The sequence below is a fragment of the Argiope bruennichi genome, chromosome 3, assembly GCF_947563725.1.
Source record: "Argiope bruennichi chromosome 3, qqArgBrue1.1, whole genome shotgun sequence".
NCBI lineage: Eukaryota > Metazoa > Arthropoda > Arachnida > Araneae > Araneidae > Argiope > Argiope bruennichi.
The window spans coordinates 41,201,263-41,226,706 of record NC_079153.1 but is presented as its reverse complement, the minus strand read 5'-3'; the positions used below and the strand labels follow the sequence as shown (position 1 = coordinate 41,226,706).

Here is a 25,444-nt window from a genome sequence, read left to right as displayed (position 1 = left end):
TTATTCGAAAAAATTTTACTAGTTATTACGTTTAAATCATTCTCCATTTCGACTGCATATTTTAAGAAAAGATGTATCTTTATTTGACATTAAGTGATAGTTATGGAAAATAAAAAATATGGAACAAAAAAATTTAATTCGTAATAAAATTTAATTAATTAATTAATTTAAAATTTTTTAATTCGCTTCATACACATTCAGAGGAATTCCTTGAAACTAAATAAGCTGTTACACTGGATTTCACCGAAAGAAAAAAAAAGAATTTTTATGTTAAAAACTAACCAGAAGAAATGGTTTCTCCGAAATTTTCTTGCATACCCTCTAATAAATATGTATTATTAACCGCATATTACTGAGAATAACATTTGAAGAGTCTAACAGCGTGCGATCTTTGGCAATTTGTTTTAAACGATTAATCGCTGGAATACGGTTCATACATTAGTACCAGAAAATCAAAAGTGTGTACCTTATTTTTCTGATTAAAACCAAAATTTGAAAACAGAGCTACAACTGTGGTCACAAAGTCATATGGGGCTGGAATAGACTGGTTGGTAGAGCGTTGGAATTGCGTCCCTTTGGTTGCGAGCTCAAACCCCGCCGGCCGAAGATTCCCCGCGTGCTAGGTGGCTGACGCGCGTATAAATCTATCGCGGTTACAAAGCCCTCCATGTCGAGAGTAATACTACTGACGGTACTGGATCAGGGGTGATCGTTTTCTGATTCCGGACTAAATTACGATCTGTCGGTGAGTGAATGAAATGCGTGAATGAAGTCCGCCCCGTAAAGAGGTTTGTGACGTGTGCGTAGCTAAGTTGTCCTCTTGGCCCTAGATGGCGCTACTATTAAAAACAAGAGACTCTCCTCCACCGGCTTAAAATCGTTATCTTCGTAACAGCGGGCTTGTCCAAGGCAAGTGCCATAAGAAACAACGCAAAATCATATATCAAGCTTCATATATTTTAGTAATCGCCCGTTTGAATATCTCGTTTAAAAGTTTTGAAAATACAAATATACAGATTTGGCTCCAAATCTGTGTCAGATTTACACTTTAAACACTAAATCTACGAGCAAATTTTTATCCATTTAGCTCTTTCCGTATTGCAGTTATCATGTTAATTTATATTCGGACAGCCGGACAGGCAAACTTCCTCTGAATAGATTTTTTTTTATCAAAATTCGATAGAAATCTATAACTTTAGAATGGAGACCATATAACAAATTTCAGCAGTCCATCTCTATACTTTTTTTAGTTATTGAGTTCACAGACAGACAGGTGTAGTTACAAAAATGTGTTTTTTTTTGGACTCTGTAGGTTTGAAACCCGGAGATTCAGCAAAATTTTAGATTCGAATTTTTCAACGATTGTTATACTTTTGCTTTGTATATTTAGAATACGAGAGAATAAAAAGTAAAAGCAAATAATTAATGTAATCTTTTTAGTATTCAATTTTTTAAAAAGTGCTTCTATCTATTTAGATGTAAAAGAAGATGATGTCGCAGGATTAAAGGTCTTATATAATTCAGTCTGGTGATTATTTTTCAGCTTAAAATGATATTTGCCGATATTGTGATCACAGTTTTCTGCGCATTAATCTCGGTCAGAATATCCAGGATGCTATAAGAAGAGACACTGCATTTTTTTCACGCAGTAAAGGCAGTCTCTTTTTAGGATCCTCTGAACTTGAAAATCTTCATTGTCAGAAGTAAGTGATCTGTTGTCACCAATTGTCATGAATTATGATGATAATTACTCTTATTTTTATGATGAACAACCTCGTTTTAGGCATGAGGGATCGTCATAAAATTTATTAAAATTTGCTGGATGGTCATGTTCTTATCAACTGAAAAATTTGGGAAATACCAAGTTGAAATTTTGGCTTCCCTTGATATCATTTGTATATCTCATACAATTCTAATTCTTTTTATTTTCCTAGATAGCTTTTCATATCGTCTCATAGTACATGTTGCTTCTGAAAAAATGTACCGTAGGAATGTTACAGTACAGAAATGTACAGTAGAAAAGTTACAGTAAAAATGAAAAAATGTACAGTTGAAATATACAGTAGAATTGTACAGTAGAAATGTTTCAGTACAGAAATGTACAGTAGAAATGTTTCAGTACAGAAATGTACAGTAGAAATGTTACAGTAGAAATATACAGTAGAACTGTACCGTACAAATGTCTCATAGTACATGTTGCTTCTGAAAAAACGTAGAGTAGAAATTTTACAGTACAGAAATGTACAGTAGAAATGAAAAAATGTACAGTAAATAAATTATTGTTAAAAAAGTATGATTCGCCTTCATAGCTGAAATTTTTGACATCATATTTCATTATTGTTCGAAATAAAATTAATCTTTTGATTCCTTATAGATGGAAAAATACGCTGGATTGCGAAATTAGACAATCATTAGGAAATCAAATTGGAAGCTGTTATGGTTAGAAGAAGACTGCATATCTGAATTCATTTCTACTAATGTTGTTGTTTCTTATGGCAATTGCCCTGGAGAAGCCCGCTGTTACGAAGACAGCGATTTTAAGCCGGTGGGGGAGCGACTCTTGTTTTTATAGTAGCGCCATCTAGGGCCAAGAGAACGACTTAGCTACACACACGGCACAACCCTTTTTACGGACTTCATTCAAGCATTTCATCCACAAATCGTAATTTAGACTTGAGTCAGAGAACGATCAACCCTGATCCAGCACCCCCAGCGGTATTACTCTCGACATTGAGAACTTTGTGACCATGACAGATTTATACGCGCGTCAGCCACCACACACACACACGGAGAGTCTTCGATCGGCGGGGTTCAAACTCGCAACCCAAAGGACGCAAGTCCAACACCCTACCATGCAGGCTACCCAGGCTTTTTATTTCTCTTAATGTGACTGAGTGGAATTAGAGAAATGTAAATAGATATTGTGCATTAAAAACACTTTGAGACAGAATTTAGACTGAAAAATTAGCAAAAAGAAAAAACGACAAAAACAACTCATGTGCTTTGAGGCTATTAGCCACACATCATAAATTTTTTTTTAGTTTCATCATGTCTTGAAAGCAATTGAAATGTATTATTTATTGGAGTCTAAACTGACATAGCCAAGATTATGTTAAATAACTTATCTGAATCCAATGTTACGTGTGATTTGATACTGTAAAAATCAAGTTTCTAAATTTCCCTTGATATTATTTGAGCGTAGAAGACAGAAGATCAAGATAATCTAAGATCATTCAAGACATCGTATGCTTGCGGAATCAAATGTATACAATCTAACGATCAGAAGACATGAACATTGTTTTGGTCTTCATCATAATTAGTACAATTTGCATAAGAAAACATATAATTTTTATACTGATGATTATTACAGACTGCATAAGAAGGCATATAATTTTTATATTGATTGTTATTACAATTTGCATAAGAAGACATATGATTTTCATATTGATGATTGAATATAAGGTTGGTAATGGGTGAATGTAATATTTATTCGATAAAGTTCAATGGTTTTCGCCATCAGCATTTGTTTCAAAAAGGCTTATTTTTTTAAATAATACGCTGCAACAATATCATGAATATTTTATTTTAGAACATAGAAAACGGGATAGTTCTGTCGGCATTCAATTATCTTGATAATGATCTAAAAGGGGGACCCCCCTAAAAAGTACAGTTTGGTGAAATTGATTTATCTCTTTAAAAGATACGATTACAAACGGAGGACAAAAATTCACATGTGTGAAGCGACTTCAAAATGGAGCGAAAATTTTGAAGTGTTTTTTTTTATATTCATAATAAAAAAATTAATTAATTTTACTTACGAATAACGAATATTATTAATTTAAAAAATTTGCATTGCAACTAACTTATCTGAAATACAAAATTCTTTCATTTGAGTTGGATGCAGAGTGGATGAAATTAACATATTTCTCTAATACGAATACATCAGAATATTCTTGTGGGTATCCTCAAAGCATGTTTCATCCTGAAAAATAGTCCTCTAGTTGCCCAACTCCACCGAGAAACATTGTATCCTCTCCTGTGTAGTTGGAAAAAAAACTCGCCAAGGATCACAAGATAGATTCAGTAATAATGTTAAATTTGCGCCAAAGGTGGCTAATTGTTGTAAGTAAATGCCATGCAAGGCGTTCTCTGGAATAGCACTTTTATTAGATAGTATGCAAGAAAGTATTGAAGAAACCACGACTGCTGGTTAAAATAATATTTTTTTGAAAAAGGCATTTGCTCGACAAAAACATTTTTCCTTTTACCTTTTGCTAAAAAATTTTAAATTCTTAATTTAAATTGCTACATACATGTAACGATTATAATCAACTGTTGCCAACCAATATTTGATATCTTCTTAAGTTGATTAAGATCATACTGAATAGCATTTTCAAACAGTTAGTGAAATAAATTTTGTCGTACTAAATAGGATATTCTTAATTTTCAATCTCCATCATAAAATTTGATATTCTCAATGGCCTTTAATGTGAAGGATGAAATTTGAGTGAAGATTCACAGGCTTCTGATGTGGCGGATAATTTTAAAGCTTGAAACTTCAATGCACTTGTTCCCATTAATTATATCGTGGATAAAAGGTGAACTTTGATGACTAAGACCAACCGTTAAATAATTAACTCAAAATGCTAGAAAGAATGGCAATTTGTTTAAATATAATTATTTTATTTTGTTTTCAAATTATATGAAAAAAAGGTTGTCTTAAATTTCATGCTTTAAAATTTGGTTTTAAGCTTGAAATATCAAGAGTTATCAATTAGACTTGATTTTAAAGATGCGAGATTCTTGTTCAACCGATTTTGGAAGAATTACTTCATCTATTAATTTCAAAATATGAAAAGCATAACAGAATAAAATATATATATTAACAGATGCTTTTTAAAGTTTCTTTAGAATTGTATGTTATAAAGTATTTGCTGTAATTTTATAAAAAAGAAGATGAGCTTTAAATTGCTATTAATAAAATATAGCATTACAAACAGGAAATTTTCCAGTTAATCTATCGTATATTTAGAAGAAGGTATATCAAATTATAATAAATTAAAATGTATATGTATGTGTCTACTCACGCTTCACAGCCTTCACCGTTTTAATTAGAACTGTGAAATTAGACTGAATGTATTTAGGTGAGTAAAAATGTGTGCCTCAGAGCAATTTTTTTAAATTTTAATTTAAAAAAAAGTTAAACAAAATTTTGACCTCTTCCCCGTGATGTTAGCAGGTATCAATTCAGCAAAAACGTTTTTCACAATGTTTTAAAATTCACTAAAGTATCCTTTTGATGATACTAATGAAGTTATAATACAATTTGTTTTTACAATTTCGACACTTTCTAAAAATATTTTTTGAATAATTTTAAACACGTCCTCCCATAAATGCAATGAAATTCATATTATTTTAATTATTTCACCAAATGTGTGATCCCAAAATATTTTTCAATTTTTGAAAGCTAAGGAAAAAAGCTTCATTACTTCCACTAAAATCTTCATTATCTGGTGATATTCAAACTTTTTAGATTCAAGGCACTATGTGTTCTTAAATCGCACTTAAAACTATGTGTTCTTCTAGCAGCTATATCCTGATATAAATAAATAAATATATATAAGTTAGACGTTCATAATTAACTTATATAGATGTTTATAGAATGAAAATATATAAAAGAGATGCAGGTGAAATTAAAATTAGCACAATATTATTTTTATAGATAATAGTTAATTTGTGCTACTGGTATTACCAACTGAGATTTGAAATGCATTTTTTTTTAGAAAGCATTCAAAATTTAGCTATTTAGATTTTATGTTTCAGGACATTTTGTTTTTATCATTTAGCTTTTGTTAGAAACAGCGTTTCTGATATTGAGAAAATTCCCACCCATCTCACCTTCTAGTACTCATAAGGATATTTAACAGTAACCTAGTGTATCGCAGAGGCATTTTTGAAGATCTCTGAATTAATGATTGAGAAAGCGAAACTAAGCACCGGTAAACATAATGTGCAATTTAAAGATAGACTACCTGGACGCTTGAATTTTTAATAAAATTATATTATAATGGGTTTAGTTTAGTTTAGTTATGTTAACGTCCCGTTATAAAGCAACACTAGGGCTATTTTTGGGACGGACCTCGTCATTTTGAACCGCGGTCAGATGACGAAGACCACACTTGAGCTGGCATCCCCCTCTCCACACCACATCACACCAGCGGGAGGACGTTTGGCATAACGTGCAACAGACCCCCTTACACGACGGTTCTTCGGTGGAATCGGGTCTTGAACCCGAGACACCATGGCTGACAAGCCGAGATCTTACCACCAGGCAACCGCGGCCTCTATATTATAATGGGACTTGTCTCCATTAGTACGGTTCATATACGCAATAAATAGAATATATGCAAAACTATTTAAATATATATCTCAATTGGATGTTTATGAATACTTTAACATCCAATAGAATAGAAGCTATGCACTATAATAATTACGAATAGAAGATAATTATGAAGCACTATAATAATTATGAAGAATAATAATGCACTCTAATAATTATGAATAGAAGCCATGCACATCAAATTATGCATAAACGATATAAAAAAAAAAGTTAAACACAACCAATACTCCATCCAAAAAACAGTAGTAAGAGATCATGAAAGCAATTGTAAGTTATAAAAGTAATGGTACATTTCATTAATGTCCAACTAAGGTTGCCTTACACTGTTACTATAACAATGCTTTTTTTTTTAACAAAATGAGCAATACATTCGCAAACTAAATTATCACAGCTCATTTGATGTACATCACAAGAATGCAAATTAACGTTATTATTAAAAGAAACTTTTCATAGATTCAAATATAGAAAACAACAATATTTTCGTCTGTAAAAAATTGGTTCAAAACATCTTCCGTAAAAAATTTTTCCAACTCGATCATATGCCTTTTTTGAAACTGCTAGAAATTAATTTAGTCTTTCCCATGAGACTAAATTAATCTAATAAAAAATAATAAATCAATCAATATAATAAATTAATTAATATTAAGATTATTAATAAATAATAATGAATACATTAATTAATTAATTAATTAATAATAAAATTATTAATAAAAAATAAATTAATCAATATTAAAATTATTAATAAAAATAATAAATAAAAATTAAAATGATATCTACGATCACAAATTTCAAGTTATCATGTGTGAACATTATTATTTAATTGTCTTAATTAATTTCAGTTATTAACCAGTTTAGACAGGTTTGAAACAATCACGAGACTTCTTTATCGGTCTCTATCTCCCTCTCTTTTTATATATATATATATAAAGATGATCTTTTTTAAACTCTCATTTTCAATTTTTCTAGCTGGCAAACAAAGTTTTGAAGCTCGACCAATTTTGAGATGAAATAACAGCCATGATGTCATAGTTCTATGTCAACCTATAAAAAACGCATTTGCTGTCAACGAGGCATACGTAATAATAAAGCAATACTGGTAAAAGCAGATCAGCCTTTTAAAAACGCATATGCTTTCAAAGAAGCATACATAATAATACTGCAATACTGGTAAAAGCAGGAAAAAAAAAATATATGCGATTAAAAGATGATGATGAAAATTGCCATGTATGCTTTATTCATTTCCTATGCGATTTCGAGCTTCGATATTCATTGCCTACGCGATTTCGAGTTTAAAAACCCCTAACCTAAACAACATCATGTTCTCACATGATAATTAATCTAATAATTAATAGTAAAATTATTTAAAATTATAATGAAGCAGTTGTTTGTCTGAACTCTAATAAATTAATCACACTCTGTGCATGCCATCTAAAAACCCTCTAGCCGTTCTCATTGTGACAATAAATCTAATATCTCTCGATAAAATTTCGCACCAGGCAATTCTTTTTTTCACTTCTTCTCAACTACCTTGAAAAATCACATGCAGCTGTTTATGAGCGCTACTTCTTACATCATTTGAAAAAGTAATGTAAAGAAAAGTGAAGGCGGGAAAAAAAATCGCTCACTATGTGTAAACATCTGTAATAAGCCGGAGCATTATCATGGAATGAATTTTCCTGAAACTTCCCATTATATACTGGCGGGTATTTTATGGAGCTTTTCTCGCGTAACGTGTTACATAAGAAACACAGGTGAATAATTTTGGGATGACAATAAATAATTGAGTGAATGCTAGGTGCATATCAGCTTACTATATACGATTAATAAAATTCTTATCAGAATAATCGTTATTCAAATAAATATGTGGGGGAAAGAATAATTCTGCCAGAAATAATTATTTCTGTCTGTTATTGCGTGTTTTAAATATTTTGGTATTACTTAGATAAAAAAAAAATGACGAAAATTCGATTTTTTTGGAAATTTAATATAATTTTAAACGGAATCGCAAAAATTTGGAGACTCGAAAGACGAACCGCCATGTATGATTTGTTCAAGCGCAGAGATTCTTGTAAGGTAGGTTCCACCCTTCCTCTTTAAATTACATAATATTATATCTCGGAAGCGAAGGCGGAGGGGGGGGGATCAGTTCCTCATTTAATAATTTACCTTAAAAACGAGAATTTATTCATATATATATATATATATATATATATATATATATATATATATATATATGCCAACTTTTAAGCATAGTATTCGAAAGAAAAGAAAATTTAAATAATAAATGGAGGAAAAGTCGATAAACATTTAACGATATTATCTGATTCGGACTAGGGTTTATACAAAAACCAGTTTTTGAATTCAATATTTCCAAAAAACCGGTTTTATCTGGTTTTCGAATTTTTGTCAAAAAAAAACATCAGGGAAATTATTTTACTTAATTTATATAAAATAAGGAAAAACGAAATCAATATCAAATTCAAAATATATAAAAAAATTATGGATTGCATATACATATTATTTACACAAAATAACGAAGACTCAAACAAAAATTTCAAATAATATTTATATTATTTCCACTAATTTTAATTTCTTCTAAGAAAATAGAATTTTGAAAATATAAAATATCTACAGAACGGTGACTAAGACTTGTTCTTATTTTAGATACAATATTGCCTGAAATCGAAAATACTCGTTCACTAACTACTGAGAAAGGTTTTATAGTTTTCATGGCATCAAATAACAAATCTAATTTTTTTGTTCTTTTATTTGTTGCCTCAAATAATGAAAATTCAGCTTTCAGTATCTTTGGATTTATAAGTTTTTCTTCAGGGTCTTCAAGAAACTTATGAACTGATTCTTCCATGGCTGCTTTTAAAAAAGTATTACTCTGATGAGTAGTTTCTTCGATTTTCTCTTTGTCAGAATCGGTTTCCACGTAAGAATTTGGAAATATTCTAGACAATATCTTTCCAGATAACTTAACAATTTCGGTTTTTGAAGGTAAAGAAACAATAGAACAGAAGATAGATTTCTTCGCTGAACTAGAAATGTTTTGTGGATTTTGCAGCTACAGCAAAAGTGTTCCTGATTCTACTTGTTTTCTTTCTTGAATTTGTTGTTCTAAAACATGTAATAATTTCAAATTTATTTGTGTTTAAATATTTTAGTTCATTTAACAGAAATTCAAATATACCTTCATTTGTTAATAAATAGACATCTCGTCGCCCTAAGCTTTCAGCTGCTAGACTAATCGGTCCCAACCGATAAAATTCATTTTTTTGAAGAAGAAGAACAGGAGGAATATACAGGTTTTCCAAAAAAACGGTTTTCTTAATTTAAAAATTAGTTTTTTTTAAACCGGGTTTGAAAAACCATCAAACCCTACAAATTTTTAAATAAGTTAACTGTTAATGTCTCAAAATCGAAATCCTTATAGTATTTATATGTTCACTCGCCAGTTCTATATACAATAACTCATCTTCAAACTTATAATTCGGTCACATATGCATGATTTTTAATCATCGTATTCATCTTAGCATCTGGACAAAAAAAATTTCATAATAAATGGAAAAAAAGTTATTAATAATTTAACGATACCATCTGATAGGGGCAAATTTTCAAATAAGTTACTTGTAATGTCATAAAAGTCAATGTCATGTCCTCTATATTTTCTGTATTCTTCTTACATTTTATTGTAATCTTCTTCTGTTTATTTACCAGTTCTCCATTCAATAACTCATTATTATATTGAAAGTTCGGTCACCTATACACCATCTTTTCATCATATTAGTCTCAGCTTCTGGACAGGAAAATTTTAATAATAAAAGAAGAAAAAGTTAATAAAAATCCAAAGACAACATCTAGTTCGCACACATTTTTAAGTAAATTATTTGTCAGTTCATGAAATCAAAATTGTTACATTTTTTTAACATTCACGTTACTAATATTCAAGATCTCATGCTTTCAATTTATTAAATGCAAATATATTGCTATAAAACATAAAAAAGATTGTAATTAATATTTTATATTACTTGATTTTTCCATTTATTTACAAGAAATTTCTTTTTTGGAATTAATTTTTAATTTTCATTAAATAAAAATAATTTCTTCTATATTTTCTTTATTTTTCTTAATTATTTTATTTCTTTATATTATTTTTTTAACTTATGACACAAACATTCTTCTTCTAATAATTTTTGTAAAATTTTCATTCAAGTTTTTAAAATTAATCGAAACGTATTTTTTTCATACCCATGGTTAACAAATAGGCTTGGAATCATATTTATTCAGGAAACGAAGCATTACAAGATGACAATACCCTGAAAATATTTCTAACTATATTTCTATCTCTATTTCTACTACTAATAAAGATCAATTGTGTATGTTAAAATGTAACTGAAATTTTGGCGTTTTTGCAAGATAGCTTATGAAAATATTACTGGTCAAAAATCAATTTTACATCATTTCAAAACTTAAGAAGTGTTTTTTAATGATACCAATTTAATTTCGTGCAAATGTTTGCTCAATTTTGGCAATTCTTTTTTAAAAAAAATATTTTTTTGCCTAACTTCCAATCGTGTAATACTTAATCGTGTATCTTTTCCATTGTTAAAAGTTAAAGAAGGATTTTTTTAACGCATTTACGGATGGTACGATTATAACAGTCATTTGCATATAGGTGACTTAATACAAATAACGGCTGACACTAATACAAATGGCATTTAAAATCGACAATTAAAAAAAAATTACAAAAATATGTTGTTGTTTTTTTGTTGTCACATCCACTAGAATATTGCTTTGTAAATATTTCCGAAGAAATATCAAGTCACTTTATTCCAGAAGATAAAAATATGACATTGCTAGTTCTATCTACATTTTAAAACTATCTATTAATCATCTAAAATTATCTATTAAGCATCTATTAATATCTGTGTAAGTTACGAGACATATAAAAAATTTGAAGTTCTAATACAGCAAAATTTCTACATAGATGAACCACATATTAACATTTTTAATAGCGCCATGATATCATGAGACTGTCCTCTATTAGATACAGCACAATGAGCAGAACATATGTAAGACAATTAAATTAACATATGTTTAATGTTTGGCTATTTCACAGTTTCATGGCTATGAAGTTTTGTCTATGCGATTTAGATAAAATTTAAGATAACCAATATCTTCTGCGAATCAGCTGGTTGCCAATTGTGATTAGTATAATATAGTTTACTTTTTGGGTAATTAAAAAATTTATCCTTTTTGTAAATGTTGAAAAACAGTCATGTAATATCTAATAAAAGCAACTAAAATAATTATCTGATCGATTATTCAAAGTTGGTGATAATTATAAAACAAATAAAAATAAAGAATACAGTTTCCCCTTTGACCTGAATATTATAGCTTCTCATACAATATGAGTTTTAGTTCAGCATTGTTAGCAACATTATATTTTTTCATGATTTACCAAAAACAAATTCTTATAATTCAATTCAAATTACGAGAAAAAGGAAATGAATGCGCAAAGTAAAAAACAAAAATGTTTAAATAAAAAAAAAAATCGAAAGCTGAAAAAAAAAAAAATTGGCAGAATCACATTAATAATATTTTTTTTAAACATAAATTACAATTTATCGTGGATTAAATTTTAAACACTTCTGTATTGTGCTTTTGAAAATTAGATAATAGATAAGACAGCTAATAAAAAAATTAACATTACTAGTTGTTTTTTTTATTTTGTTATAAAGAAAAGCTTCAACAATATCTAAAAAATGTGTAATTAACGAACGAACATTATTTACATTATATATTTATGCATTAGTTGAATTTTGTAAAAAGAAAAAGCATAAAGATAAACTTATTTAGATTTACCAGTGATTTTTGCACCACCGGCTGCTTTTGGAACCACTGCGCACTTTCAAAACGAAATCACTTCATGCTCCTAATCCAACGCGCAGTGCAAATTTAATTTAAAATTTTTATTAAATAATTAATTAATTTTTTTAATTTAAGAAACATAAGACAACGTTCAGTCAGATTTTGAATGACATGCACATTTATTTCCTACAGTTACCATTTGAAAGAATAACAGTGAATTTTGTAGTAAACTGTACCTTGAAAACATTTTTATCATGATATGAACTGCATTTATTAATGAAATTTTCTACTCCAAAGTTTCATGTGACACTTTGAATATTATTTAGAATTTTACCATTGACTAATTATAAGGGATATTCTCAAAAGAATTCCACAATTTTATTTCTTTCTGTATTAATTTTCTATGTATTTGTTTGCCTGTATCTCCCTATTGAAAAGTCACTGCATCCAATCGCAGCATAAAAATAAAAATACATATAAAAAATGCCTCAAATTATTCCAAAATAAATAAGTCCAAAACATCTTAATTTTTATACATGTAAGAAAATAAATAATGTAAAACTTAAAATAAAATAAAGCAAAACTTTAGAAAGTTTTGTTTTTAAACCTAATTAATAAAAAGTGCAAAATATTTTATAAATTTAACTATTTGTTTTGAAAAATAAGATGTTTTTTTTTTTTTTTTTTTTTTTTTTTTTTTTTTTTTTTTTTTTAGTGAACGATGTTGTTTTGAGAAAACTACTCAAATTCTCATCAACATTTCATCAAATAGTATAATTTTAGTATATTTTTCGTGAAAAATAGTTTAATATACAGCTTTGTCCGAATTATTGTGACGTCTTGAAAAAAATAATAGCTTACTTTTATTAATAATATGAAATGAATCTTCACTTCATTTTCAGAGCTCTTTCAGTATTTATTTCTTTAAATTTCGACATCATATCTTGAGAACAAAGTGTTAAGCAGATTAACTAGAATCATATGTAGAAAAATGAAATAAATGATTTCCACAAACAATTTCTAAACAGTATAGTTTTGGAAAAATATGTTTGGTATATACGTTGGCTCGGAAATACTTCGGAGAAAACCGCATATTCTCTCACAGGAATTCACTTCTGAAAAATTTAGAACTTGTGGGTTTGTAGCTTCTCCTGATTAATTCCGGAAAATTTTTGAAAGGACGAAAACAACTTGTTTTCTTGGATCAAATTATTTTAGATTGGAAACGAACCTTCGAAATGAAATAAAAACATAAATTACCTTTTAAAATTTATTCAGATTTTGTTAAATTTTTTTTTTTACAATTATCAAAAATTACACCTTTTGTTTTAAATGAAATTTTTGGAGGTAAAATGTTAAAAGGAATTTATTTATAAACGAAAACAAACCTTTAATACTGAAAATTAGAATTGACTAACTCGTTAAAACAGATTGTTGAAGAAAGTAAAATTCTATGATTACTTCTGAATTTTAATTAATCTCATAGATAATTGAAACCCATAAAATATAACTTCTAAATCAAGAAAATAATATCGCAAAATTTTATTTATACCACCAAAATTAATAACTCTTGGTTTCACGATCATCATCTTAATATTAAATCGGTCATCTGGAAAAAAAGTATCCCCTTTTTATTTATGTTTCTAAAATATTCATTTAATCTCGGAGATGATTTTAAAAAAATGATACACCAAAAAATTTTTATATAATGACAGATATTAAATTGACAGAATTAGAACAAAAGTCTTAGATTAAAAATAAAGAATCCAAAAAATGTGGACTTTGTTTTTTGATCATAAAATAAAATACGAAATTTTTAGAAAAAAGCACTATTATAACCTAGTTAACTAAGTAAATAGTTCAGAAAATCATCATCAGTTCTTTAACTGATCTTTTTTTTTATTGTTCTTGTTGTTTCGGAAGGAAAAATGGAGAACATTTATTATTTGATTTTGAAGGTTATTCAAGGTGTTCAAGAATTTTTAATTGTATTAACTATAATTAATTTTTCGCTCGCTTTAAAAAATTAATAATTTCATTAGACATGTAATACATGTATTTTAAAACTGGCTCTTTTAATATTGCATGAAGTATTTTGCCGCATTATATAAGGAAATTATTTTTCTTCAAATTGAATTTAAAAAAGACCAAATGAAGTGAAACGAAAGAATTGGTTATGTGTGATACATACACTAATTTTATGATAAAATGTAGCTTTTTTAAATTTATTTAACAGAATTTATTTCACTGTTCATTTCATTATTAATAATGAGAGGAACATTTCTTTATGCTTTTCTATATATATTTTTGTTCCTAAATTTTCAAATAAAAGAAATAATAAATGATACTTTTATAAGCAGTTGATTAGATCAAATTGTTATGTTTTCTATGAAAAATAAATCGAAATGATAGAAAGGAATTTAATGGAGAAAAAAATTAAATGGCTAAAATTTAAATTTTTTGCTTAACGTAATTTTGAAATATTTCATGTTTATTATATGTTATAAAATATATCTTAAATTTTTATAAAAATAATATTAGCTGCATTATTTGCTTATTTTGACTAACATTTGACATTTATTGCACATTTTGAGTGACCCATAACAAAATTTTGGTTATAAGAAAGTGTTTTGAAAGATTTATCTAGAATCAAATATAATGACGTTATGAAGGAAATTAGTAAAAATTATATAAAGCTACCGGTTTTGATATAAGAAAATTTTTTATGTTTAAAATGTAGATGTAACAAGAATATATGGTGCTAAATATAACTAATAGAACGTAAGGGCAACATAAAATTTTTGACTTTTTAAATTGTTCGGCAGTGCATTTTGTAAAACATAAAATATGATGTTCGATTACATCATTATAATTATTTTTCCAACTGGAATTATATGCCTAACACTAATCATTTAGAAATTAGTTACAGGATTAGAGTGGAAATCATGTATAATAAACATAAATTATAAAAGGCCCATAATATTTCATTCTACCTTGAAGCATATATTTTTCTGTTAACACTTCCCCAGAATTTTCATTGTGTAAATATTAAATTTTATTTTCAGCTTAATGCATCTCAGTACAAAATTGAATATTATATATTTTACTTTTCTCAATATTGATTTTGTTTTATTACTCGCTTATTTTCAATTCACTATATTTGAATTAGCTTTTGCAATAAATAATAACGCAAGCGTTCTCTTTTCTTTAATATTATTGCTTCTCCGTCAAGAAAATCTATTTCTTCTTTTCTTTAGAAAATCAACGTTTAGTTTTTAGTTCAATAAAAATCTCCTTTTATTCTGCCTTTTTTCCAATAAAAGGAGAAGCATTTTGGTAAGAACATATTTTTTTTTTAAAGGAAAGAAAAATCATGCATTTATATATATACATGTACCAAAATGAAATCTCTCGCATCCATTCATATATATATAGTCTTGATAAAAAAGTTACAACATTGAAAATTCCCGTGTAAGTAAAAGTTGATTTATCTTTAATAGAAGAATATAGCTTTTAATGTCAACTCTAATAGAAAGTGACAAGTTATAAGACTTACGATAAATTAGATTCAGAAATTGTAGAATAAGCCTTCAACACATATATTATTTGAAAGATGTTGAAATACTTCTATTGCTTTTGTTTTGAAGCCTTATTTCTATATAAAATGAAATTATACAATAAAGGACTTCTATATGTTAAAATCTTTGATGGCCTTGAAATTTTATTACTATAATAGAAACTATTTTCTTTTTGAAGTGATTCATAATGTCATGCAAAATGTTATTAAAGAAACTTCTGATGTTATTGGCTAGGGTGGGACTTTCACTCTAATATTCTTGATATTTTTTTCCTTCTAAAATTGGAATTTATGACTTCTGAAGGTTTGTATAGCAGTGTAAATAAGGGTAATGAAGTAAATTTATTAATGAAAAAATGCCTTATAAAGGATGTTTCAAAACTAACGCAAGATTTGAATTTGTCACCATTCATGCAATAAAGTGTTGACAACCTTGTTAAAAAACCCATTTGACAGCTAATAGTTTTGGGTAGTAAAAATGGAGCTTTACACGATAGAACAGCGTGCTTTCATTGTTGAACAATGTTTCAAAAATAATGTAAGTCTGGCAGCCACAGTTCGAAAATTTGAGAAATGGCCCCCTAGATGGCGTGATTTAACACCACTAAATTTCTTTTTATGGGGTTATTTGAAGTCAAAGCTCTATGCCAGCAAGCCCACAAGCAAGCGTGCATTGAAAAAAATTCAACGTTGCATCAACGAAATTCAGCCACAGTTATGCAAAATGGGCAAGGAACATTTCGACAAAAGAGTACGTATTTACCAGCAGGGCCGTGTAGGCCATTCGCCCTATGTTTTATTCCACATATAACCCTATCCTGTGTACTTTACGATTAAATAAAAATATAACACTGAAAAAAAGTGTTTTTATTTAATTGACAAGTCTTGCATTAACATATTATTCTGTCGTGTTACACTCCATTTTTACTAACCCTAAATTATAAGTTGTCAAATTTCTTTTTTAATAGGGTTGCCAACACTTTATTGCATGAATGGTGGCAAATTCTAATCTTGAGTTAATTTTGGGACACGCTTTGTAGCAAAAAATAAAAAAATCCTATGATAAATAAGTAAAAATCATATGATTCATTATTGACTCTAAATATACTGGCTCATTTACCACATTTAAAGGAAGAAAAATTAATTCATACCAATTTAAGCAAGTTAATTTTCACATTTTAATTTCTTTAATATTTACTTTTAAAAAATGATGAAATATAAACAAACTTTTCTGAATGAATTATTTTTCTTATGATATATAATTTTGCAATTTTTAATGAAGAAATTAGCCATCAAACCTCAAAAAGAAACTTCTTCCATAAAGTTACCACAATTAAAGTTACCAATGCATATTAAAATGAATTCGTATGTAAGTTGTTTAGTGTTATTATTTTTAAATATATGAATCCTTTGTCTAAAATGTGATATTTAACGATATAAACTATTTTCTGTAGTTTCTTTTAAAGTGGTTAAATACTGAAATGAGAAATATGAACTCCATTTAATTTCAAAAGCTTTTTATTTCATTTTTAATTTATTCGAGGTTCTTCTCGGTTGTAAACGGAACTATAAAATTAGATAATTAAATATCTAACTGTATAGTTTACCTTTTAAGTACTAACATTTAAAGGCAAGTTTGTACCTGTACCTTTTTGTTACCTGTAAGTTTGTAGTACTACCTTTTAAAGATTTAAAAAACGCACACAAATTACTAGCCGATTGAATATTCAAATTGATTTTTGTATACTGAAGAGGCTCAACATTATATAGTTAATGAATAAATACATTTTACTTTAACTCAAAAAAAATCTTATTCAAGCTGAAGATTATATTATAATGTGAGAACATTATGTTGTTTTGGTTAGGGAGTTTTGAAGCTTGAAATCGCTTAGGCAATGAATATTGAAGCTCGAAATCGCGTAGGCAATGAATAAAGCATAAATGGCAATTTTCATCATCATCTTTTAATCGCATATATTTTTTTAACCTGCTTTTACCAGTATTCCATTATTATTATGTATGCTTCTTTGAAAGCAGATGCGTTTTTAAAAGGTTGGCCTGCTCTTACCAGAATTTCTTTATTATTACGTATGCTTCTTTGACAGCAGATGCGTTTTTAAAGGGTTGACGTAGAACTATGACATCATAGCTGTTATTTCATCTCATTCGGTCGAGCTCCAAAAATTTGTTTGTCAGCTAAAAATATTGAAAGTTTAAAAAAATTATCATTATATATATATGTAATATTATTTGTTGTGAAGCATGATGCAGTTTGAAGATACTTTTAATTTCGTGACGTCGTTTTATTTCATTTTGAAGAAGCAAGCATATGTACAAGCGACGAGCACACAGAATGACACAGAAAGGAATGAGGAAAAAGCTATTGGACATTTTATCCCTGGTATTATATAACCTATGATTTTGATAGGGAAAATATTTCTTTACAGTGCTAATGTATTATGAGATTTCGGGGATTTTCATTACACGGATGGACAAGGTAGGGGAAACACAGGGAGATTTTAAAAAAGATTTTGCTTGATCAGCGGTATGTTATCTCTTCACGTGTAGTGTGGGAAAGTTAGATTTTAGCTGATTCAACAATTTAACAAAGCTTCTCTTGAATTAATTAAGTAGAGACAGTGGAATTGGATCACGAAATAAGAGAATATTTTAGAATGAAGTTACTATGGGCTAAATTAAGATGAAGTTATAATAAAAATTAATTAAATTGAAATTAGAGTTAAAATATCATTACACACACACACACACACACACACACATATATATATATATATATATATATATATATATATATATATAGAGAGAGAGAGAGAGAGAGAGAGAGAGAGAGGGGGGGGGAGGGAGAGATAGAGACCGATAAAGAAGTCTCGTAATTGTTTCAAATCGGTTTAAACTGGTTAATGACTTAAATTAATTAAGAAAAATGATGACTTAAGAAATAATAATGCTCTCACATGATAACTTGAAATTTGCGATCGTAGATTTCATTTTAAATTTTTTTCTATTATTTAATTTTAAAATGCTTATTTTTGTTTGGCTTAGTGATCGGTTTCCGAGCAATGAAATTATTAGCATATTATATTTATTGAGCATATTATTGAGTACTACGCTAATAATGCTTGTTATTTTGTACTGTGTATGTTCACTTAATGAATCTAATCAAAAACTACTATATGTATATGTTTGGTAGTATCAAGTTTAATCTAGAAATGGTCACAAATTTAAGAAGCCTGTTTCCACACTACACAAAATATAATCTAAGAGATCAGGGAAGATGCTCATTGGAAATATGATGGTACATGAAATATCTGTATCTGTTGACTTGTTATGAAGAGAGGCAGAAGAGAATAATGAAAGAAAACTTACCAAATACCATTATCATACAATTAATATACCTGTACCATTCGGTGCGTTATTCCTGGGTTTTTTCCCCTTTGTGTCGCTATAATAGATAAAATTATGATAGATACTAAGTTCAATTACCAATTCTATCGATAACTGTGAAATACTATTATTATAAATATTAAATTAGAGAATTCTTTTTCATGCAGTATGGGGAAAACAGGATACCAGTAATGTTTATGAAGGAAAGCAATTCACGCATTGAAATGCCACTTGTTTTCGTCAGAATTTTTTCCATTCTAATTTATTAATCGTCCTTTAATTAAAGCATTTTAGAGAATTTTTCTCATATTATAAAGATACCAGCACAATCGACTTTTCATTAAATATGTTGAAGCAAGCTTTTGAAGTATTTTTAAGCCTGATCCAGTGGATGTTTAAAAACCCAAAAGATTATTCAAAAATTTAGAAAAAGGAATAAGTTTCACCATATTTTTATTCCCAATTGAGTTGATGAAATGTATCGATAAATATACCTATTGACATTTTGGAAAATGTATTTTAAATGTATTTCACGCTTATATTGCACAAAAAATAAATATAAAAAAAATCCTCATTTTCATTTTTTTTTTAAAAATATGAGCTTAAATTAAATTTCAGATTATTAACAATTTTATGTGAAAATTGAATACAAAATCCATATCAGACTATTTTAATTTTTATATGAATTTAATACAAACGAAATAGCATAGGAGTATATAAATTATTTTAAATGAACATTTTCTTTTCTAACATAATTTGAAGTTTTATTCCATCACTAATTTGTGTTCCTTATGGTAAAAAAAATGGAACATGGAATTGCCAGTATAACAGGATTTTATTGAAGTTACCGTGAAAAATAAAGGTCGTAAGAACGATACATTCAATAGGAGAATGGTGAAGTAAATGAGAGCTCAGCTACGGGAAGTGAATAGAGAGGAAATAACTTATCGAGTCCACGAACCTGAAAAATGTGAAAAGATTATTAAAGTAAGGGGCGGTCTCCGGCAGTACAAAAGGGAAAAATGAAGTTCACTGATAATTGATCGACTATTTCATTTTAAATTTCTTTCATCGAGTTATAATGTTGCCCATTGTTCGATATCATTTAATCTTACATCAGGTTGAATGGCAATAGTACTAATTCGTTATTTCTTATTAAGTCAAATAGACTTTCAGTAGAAAATATTTTTTTGTCAAAAAAATAATACTATTTTATCATTAACATATAGATATTAACCTTTCTATTCCTTCCTCTTATTTCTCATTAATTATTACATTGTTTACCATAAAAGAATATAATTTGCATTGATTATTCGATAGTTTCGGTGTTTAGTAAAGTCACTGAATTTCCTGCTTTGCATATTACTGATAAATGTATGTAATAAAAATAGAAATCTGATAATTAATAAAAAATATGTTAATTAACATACAGTAATTAAGAATCATATTTTATGACTGCATAAACTGTCTAACATTATTCTTAATAATAATGAAATACATAATAATGCATAATAAATAAGCACTAAAGACAGAACTAGAATTTTTAGATAATACAGCAATATTTTAAAATATATCTTTTATCATTATATAAGTAACTAACTTATAAACCTCTAAAGGGTATTAACTAGCTAAAAAATTATGATAACTAACTTAATATATTTAAAATAAAAAAAGAAAATGTATTTATTTTTTTCGCAGATATAATCTTTTTTTATCAACTTATTATAAAACAAAACGTTTTTATAAGTCTTTACAGAACTACGCAGCAAGACTAATAAAGAGCTGATATCTAGATTAACAAAGCAACAAAGACGCTACAATCACAAAAATCTGTATTTGTTTGAAAAGCTCGTTATAGATTTTAAAAATGCAATCTCAGATGAATCTTATCACCTATTATTCGCAAAATGCATTTCTTACCTTTATTGTTAAAGATATCAAAAACACATTTTTTTAAAATTTAATATAAAACTATTTATTTAGCTTTATAATAGTTTTCAGTTCATTTCTTGATTTTGCTAGCAAGGGTTATGAAAATTTTTAGATGTATTTTTCCACCTCTACAAAGTATCCATATACTATAACTATTTCTATTATCAGACGATGTAGCATATCAAGAGGAATATCATTTCATTCTTTTATTCCAATACTAAAAGATAATTTTAAAATTCATTTTTCCTTACTAAAAAGAAATAATCCATTCGCAACTTTGTATTCAGATTGATTCAATATTGCGATTCGCTATCAACATTTATGATGAAAGTCATACTCTATCAATAACAATATCAAATATCATTATGTTATCAAACCAATAATATCTCGCATCTGTTTTATTGCTTTGTATAACAAATGAATTCTGAATATTTGAAAATTTGTTACCACACATTAATAAGGTGGGGTATAATATTATTACCATGTAAAGGTGGGTGGTAACACGGGATTTGTCAGGGAAATTGGTAAAAGAAATGAATACATTAGATAAAATGTACGCCAAAGATTTAATGGAATGCAAATTTCATGAACTCAGCATCCCAGATGTATCAATAATGGCATTATAAATCATATGAAAATAACTAATATGACGCAGTGCCAACAGCAAATGTTTAGAGCATAGTTCAAAGGACTTTCCGTCTGAAGCGATACACGCTTCACATGTTTTTATTTTTGCAACTGGGTTGTTGAGATCTTGTACATTTGCATCAGATTGAATCGTTGTGGTGCATTTTATCTGATGTATCCTATTTTTATTTTTTAATATAAGGAATATAAAAAAGAAAATTAGAAAATCCGTCGAAAATTCGAATTTGAGAGTTTGGCGCCTGATCTTCCTGAAATTGAAGAACTTATTCTCGTAATTAAGTCTGACTTTCTGTCTGTAAACACGATAGCCCAAAATCGATTTGAGGAAGATGAATGAAATTTAGTATATGACCTTAACATCATATTTGTTGATTTCTTTCAAACTTTGAACAAAATCCATTCTGAAAAAATATGCCCCTCCGGCTGTCCGAGTACAAGCGAACACGACAAATACGAAACTTAAAGAGATAGATAGATGGAATTTGGTACACAAATTGAGATCTAAAATGGAAATCTATATCAAATTTTCAAATAAATCCGACAAGATGTTGATCGTCTTTCAATCTTAATATAACTTTTCCATTCATGAAAATGCATGAACTCACAACTCAACTGCTTAGGTAAATGAAATTTGATACACGGTTTTAGTATTTAAAGAATTTGTATTAATCAGATTTTGAATCAAATTTGTCAAAAGGATGATTATCTGTCTGCCTAAGCTTTGGCAAAAAGGTAAAAACGATAATTCAAAACCACAAGGAGTTTTTACTAAAATTGCAATTTGTGCCAAAATTTGGTTTCAGCCGATTGAATAAAGCAGTTTAAAATGCCCTTTCGGTTTCTTTGTTATACTACGAAGCATAACATTCTCATGCGTGTGTCTCTGAAAATAAAAATCTGAGTAGCAGTGGTGTTCATGGTCTTTCTTGAGGTCTATAATTTCATACGATAGAAGGTATAACGCTTTTATTCAAAAGATGTGGGAAAGTTTTAAGGAGACCATTTCCATTGGTTAAATTCCTTGATAAAAAGTGCCCTGTAGAGTCCTTTCGTTGTTTCAAAAAAAGACTTGTTCCTATATATTTGGCATATTGTAATGACCTTTTGGCTTACCAGGTCTTTTCAATAAATATATAAATGTACTATAACTCTTCCCATGGTCTTCATCTTTCAAATTTTTATTGGTAAAAATAAATTATTTTTGAAACTTAATTTATTATGTGCATAGTTTGAATTAAAATGAGTAGAAAATTATAAAAATTCAAGCATTCAAAGAACTTTATAATACATTCATTCGCATTTAAATATCTTTTAATTAAAAGTTATATTGCTCTAATAAATAGTTGAAAGGAAATATTAATAACAATCAAAGTGAATAATATATGGTTATTATCTTGAAATTGTCATTTCTGAAATAAATGAAAATTCGTTATTAAGATTTTTATTCCCAAATAATTCTAAGACACATAATATAATTGAAATGACATATTATTATTAAATTCAAAAGTATACATTGTTTTAAAATCCGTATTCAAACTATATTAAATAATAATTAGTTTATTATTTATTAAATGCAATTTTAACATAAAGGAATTAAAAAAATGTTTGAATAAAAAGTTCTAAAATAAATAATTATGGAAATTAAAAATAATCTTTTATCATTAAATTTCTTTAGATAACTAAGTGAGATCAATTTTATAAGTTATTCTAATTTTTAAATACTTAAGGGAATATTAAAATATTAAAATATTGATTTCTATTTTTTGTCTTTCAAGACGTTTTTTCTTCTGCGGCATGAATTCAGATTTCAGCTGATTTTCTCTAAAATAAAAATGGTTAGTAATTAAAAATTAAAAAAAAATATTATACATCTTCTTTGCATTTAGTTAAAAGCAGTCCAACCCACACAAACAAACCATTTCGACATTTTCCCTATTTTATCTTGTGTAGGCGGGAAGCGCAGGTAAGCAAGCTACTTAAAATCTTGTCAAAATATTTATGTGAAAATTCTATCACAATAGTATAATGCACCGCGATATTTCTTTTCTCCTCTTGGGAGATCTCACAAAATGTTAAATGCGGAGGAGTATGAATATATTTTTTTCGGTGATATGAATATAATCTAAGATTTGTTCTCCTGCATTTAGACCCTTCAATAGTTTTTAAAAATATTAATTTTTTTGCTGTTAATATTCAAATATAAAAATTAAAACTCATTTTGCATCATTTGTTAAATAATATTTTTAAGAAATTCAAAAAAAAAAAAGAATAGAAATAACGGTATTACAAAATTATTATTAGTCAAATTTTAATAAATATAAAAAGCCTCTTCCTTTTATTAAATCCGTCTATACATCTTTATCATTTGCGTATCTCCCAATTAGCATTTCTCTCAATCGATAGGACATTCTGATAATGACGTTACGTTGCAGAATGATATTAAACAACGAGGTTGGATTGTGCTATTTAATTGTTCTTTCAAAGCACTCTCTTTGAATTGAACAATTATTTAAAATGACATAAGAATTCAACAGCATTATCTTTTAATCAATGAGATTTTATGGTAATGGATTTAAAAAAAGAAATGGCGTAAAATCAGAAATCAGTTGTTTTATGTGTTCAAAATATGATTGTCATAAGACTTCACATCTTTTTGTTTTAAAATTCATTTTATCGTACATCAAGGATTTCAACTAATTATGCAACTCATGATTCATAAGTGACAGATGTTATTATTCATATCAGATTCTTTTAGTAAAAACGCGAGAATACATGCTAGTGACTTACCAATTTGGGGGACGTCATACGGCCTCCGAGCTTTTATATTTATCGGACTGCTTGGAACAGCAGGGATATTTGCTCTCTTGTCCACTTGCCATGACGGTTGTTTTTTGTCCAAAGCAAACCCCACCTCGTCAGTGCAGTTTTCGTTTGCAGTCCCATTGCAAGGTTCAACCTCTTTCTGTTGATTGTTGTACTTAATGTCCTGTACTTGGGGTGGCATCATTCTTTGAACAAAGAAGTACCGTCCCAGTGACATGGATCTCTTTTTGCGGCCTGAAACCCTCAGATGGGGTTCAATTCCAAAATTTAGATTCTTCTTCGGGGGGTAGGCCGGAATCCGGAACATCGGAACGTGAGCGTCGAATAGGGCAAATGGATACATAATGGGATAATTTATGTGCCTGATTGCAGTGGGTTTGTTGTTTTCACTGGTGTAGCTTTCTTCAGTTGGCGCAGGTGTTGTATATTTGTCTTGTCTAGGGACAAAGGACAGACTTAGAGGGAAAAGAAAAGCCGCAAGGATCAAGGCTCTCAGATCTGCCACAGCAAGATTCATCATTTCTAAATAAGAAGGCAATCAACTTCTGCAAGAAGTATAGAGTTAAAGCATCAATAAGAAATAAGTTCTGCTTCAATATTTTTTACTCGGTTATTGAATAAAAGTGTATTTTAAAGTGCCTTTTAGCAGGCTGTATAACATAGTTCTCTGCAGCAAAATCTAACTGGAACATTAATACGAAATTAGATGAAGAAAAAAAAATTACTTAATTGGATGCTAGTAATATTCCCCCCTCAATGAGAATACTAGATTGGAATGTCTT

The 25,444-nt window shown here is 28.3% G+C and overlaps 1 protein-coding gene across 1 annotated transcript in view; it reads right to left on the bottom strand.

Annotated features, from left to right (window-relative positions):
• LOC129963476 (uncharacterized) overlaps window positions 1–24,961 on the bottom strand; it is a 128,412-nt gene extending 103,451 nt beyond the window's left edge. Inside the window, exon 1 of the mRNA XM_056077883.1 lies at window positions 24,627–24,961. Within this exon, the coding sequence (XP_055933858.1) occupies window positions 24,627–24,879 (253 nt within the window). The 5' untranslated portion in view covers window positions 24,880–24,961. The remainder of the gene's footprint in view (window positions 1–24,626) is intronic.
• Between the last annotated feature and the right edge of the window lie 483 nt (window positions 24,962–25,444).